The sequence below is a fragment of the Habropoda laboriosa genome, unplaced genomic scaffold, assembly GCF_001263275.1.
Source record: "Habropoda laboriosa isolate 0110345459 unplaced genomic scaffold, ASM126327v1 scaffold68, whole genome shotgun sequence".
Lineage (NCBI taxonomy): Eukaryota > Metazoa > Arthropoda > Insecta > Hymenoptera > Apidae > Habropoda > Habropoda laboriosa.
In genome coordinates, this window is record NW_017100195.1 from 1634540 (window position 1) to 1637473 (window position 2934).

Consider the following 2934-nt stretch of genomic DNA (forward strand, 5'->3'; position numbering starts at 1 on the left):
AAGCAATATATATATATATACATACAAATAAAAAAATATTCACTATAAAAAGCTTTAACACTTTCACAAAGACTTCTGTGGTCTTGTATATGAAGAAAGACAGTAAGAATGAAATAATTTCAATTATTCGAAATTATCTCATATTAATGGCACAATTATTATTTTTCTCAACTTCTCACCTGGACCACCCCTTTCTCCTTTTGGCCCGCGGTCTCCTTTTAGCTCTGCATTCGCGTTCGCGGCTAAACCTGGTTCCCCTTTTGCTCCCTTATCACCCTCTATGCCTTTCATTCCAGGAATACCGCCAAAGCCTTTTACTCCTCTTAGATATTCGATTGGCGTTAATGCATCGTCACCTTTTCCACCTGGAATACCATCGCTGCCTGGGTAACCATCCGCACCTGGGAGTCCTGTAGCACCGTAATCCCCCTAAAAACAATTGTTTTAATTGGTGAAACATCTGTTACGGTATTTCTGAAGAGAAATTTAAACATTTCTAGCGTTTGGAATTGTTTGGAATTGTCCCGCGCGCGACACAAAGTTGAGGAAGGGGAAATCGCGCTTGCAACTTTGTTGCCGGGAGTCGCACCCGAAACTTGCACATTGTTGCAAACGCGTAATGGAGTTTGCAACTTTGTTGATTGAAGTCGCTCCCGAAAATTGCACATTGTTGCAAACGCGTTACAGGTTTGCAACTTTGTTGCCAGGAATCGCTCCCGAAAATTGCACATTGTTGCAAACGTGTTCTGGGTTTGCAACTTTGTTGTCACGAAAATTAGCACATTGTTGCAAAACGGGGTGTCGTGCAACAATGTTCAAATTTTCGTGACAACAAAGTTGCAAACGCGGTTCTCTCTTTGCAACATTGTTGCTGTGAATCGCTCCCGAAAATTGCCCATTGTTGCAAACGCGTTCTCGGCTTGCAACTTTGTTGCCGAAAGTCGCTCCCGAAAATTGCCCATTGTTGCAAACGCGTTCTCGGCTTGCAACTTTGTTGCCGAAAGTCGCTCCCGAAAATTGCCCATTGTTGCAAACGCGTTCTCGGCTTGCAACTTTGTTGCCGAAAGTCGCTCCCGAAAATTGCCCATTGTTGCAAACGCGTTCTCGGCTTGCAACTTTGTTGCCGAAAGTCGCTCCCGAAAATTGCCCATTGTTGCAAACGCGTTCTCGGCTTGCAACTTTGTTGCCGAAAGTCGCTCCCGAAAATTGCACATTGTTGCAAAACGGGGTGTCGTGCAACAATGTTCAAATTTTCGTGACAACAAAGTTGCAAGCCGAGAACGCGTTTGCAACAATGTGCAAGTTTCGGGAGCGAGACCCGGCAACAAAGTTGCAAGCCCAGAACGCGTTTGCAACAATGTGTAATTTTCGGGAGCGATTCACAGCAACAAAGTTGCAAGCGCGATATCACCGTTATGCAACTTTGTTGCCAGGAATCGCTCCCGAAAATTGCACATTGTTGCAAACGCGTTCTGGGCTTGCAACTTTGTTGTCACGAAAATGTGAACATTGTTGCACGACACCCCGTTTTGCAACAATGTGCAAGTTTCGGGAGCGAGACCCGGCAACAAAGCTGCAAGCCCAGAACGCGTTTGCAACAATGTGTAATTTTCGGGAGCGATTCACAGCAACAATGTTGCAAAGGGAGAACCGCGTTTGCAACTTTGTTGTCGGGAGTCGCTCCCGAAAAATGCACATTGTTGCAAAACGGGGGTGTCGTGCAACAATGTTCAAATTTTCGTGACAACAAAGTTGCAAACCCAGAACGCGTTTGCAACAATGTGCAATTTTCGGGAGCGACTTTCGGCAACAAAGTTGCAAGCGCGATATCACCGTTATGCAACTTTGTTGCCAGGAATGGCTCCCGAAAATTGCACATTGTTGCAAAACGGGGTGTCGTGCAACAATGTTCAAATTTTCGTGACAACAAAGTTGCAAACCCAGAACGCGTTTGCAACAATGTGCAATTTTCGGGAGCGACTCCGGGCAACAAAGTTGCATAATGGTGATATCGCGCTTGCAACTTTGTTGCCGAAAGTCGCTCCCGAAAATTGCACATTGTTGCAAAACGGGGTGTCGTGCAACAATGTGCTAATTTTCGCGACAACAAAGTTGCAAGCAGAGAACGCGTTTGCAACAATGTGCAAATTTCGGGAGCGATTCCTGGCAACAATGTTGCATAATGGTGATATCGCGCTTGCAACTTTGTTGCCGAAAGTCGCTCCCGAAAATTGCACATTGTTGCAAAACGGGGTGTCGTGCAACAATGTGCTAATTTTCGCGACAACAAAGTTGCAAGCCGAGAACGCGTTTGCAACAATGTGCAAATTTCGGGAGCGATTCCTGGCAACAATGTTGCAAAGGGAGAACCGCGTTTGCAACTTTGTTGCCGAAAGTCGCTCCCGAAAATTGCACATTGTTGCAAAACGGTGCGTCGTGCAACAATGTGCTAATTTTCGTGACAACAAAGTTGCAAGCCGAGAACGCGTTTGCAACAATGTGCAAGTTTCGGGAGCGAGTCCCGGCAACAAAGTTGCAAGCCCAGAACGCGTTTGCAACAATGTGCAATTTTCGGGAGCGATTCACAGCAACAATGTTGCAAAGGGAGAACCGCGTTTGCAACAATGTGCAATTTTCGGGAGCGATTCGCGGCCACAATGCTGCTGCAAACTCGACAACACGTTTGCCACAATGTGCATTCTAAAATAATACGAGTTACCGATGTTACAAGCGAGAGTGACGCTTGTAACAATGTTACATTCAAGGGTAGTGCTTGTAATAATGTTTGCGTTCGAAATGACGCTTCTAATAATGTTGCAATCTGAAATAGAGATTCTAACAATGTTTGCGTTCAAATATAACGTTTCAAGCAATGTTGCATTGAAAAGTAACGCGTACAACAATGTTTTGCATTCGAAATAGTGCTTCCATCGA

At 45.1% G+C, this 2934-nt stretch overlaps 1 protein-coding gene across 1 annotated transcript in view; it reads right to left on the bottom strand.

Moving 5' to 3' along the window:
* LOC108570334 (collagen alpha-1(IV) chain) overlaps window positions 1-2934 on the bottom strand; it is a 98545-nt gene that overhangs the window by 11505 nt on the left and 84106 nt on the right. The window contains exon 13 of the mRNA XM_017932175.1: window positions 180-429. Coding sequence (XP_017787664.1) covers window positions 180-429 — 250 coding nt within the window. The remainder of the gene's footprint in view (window positions 1-179; window positions 430-2934) is intronic.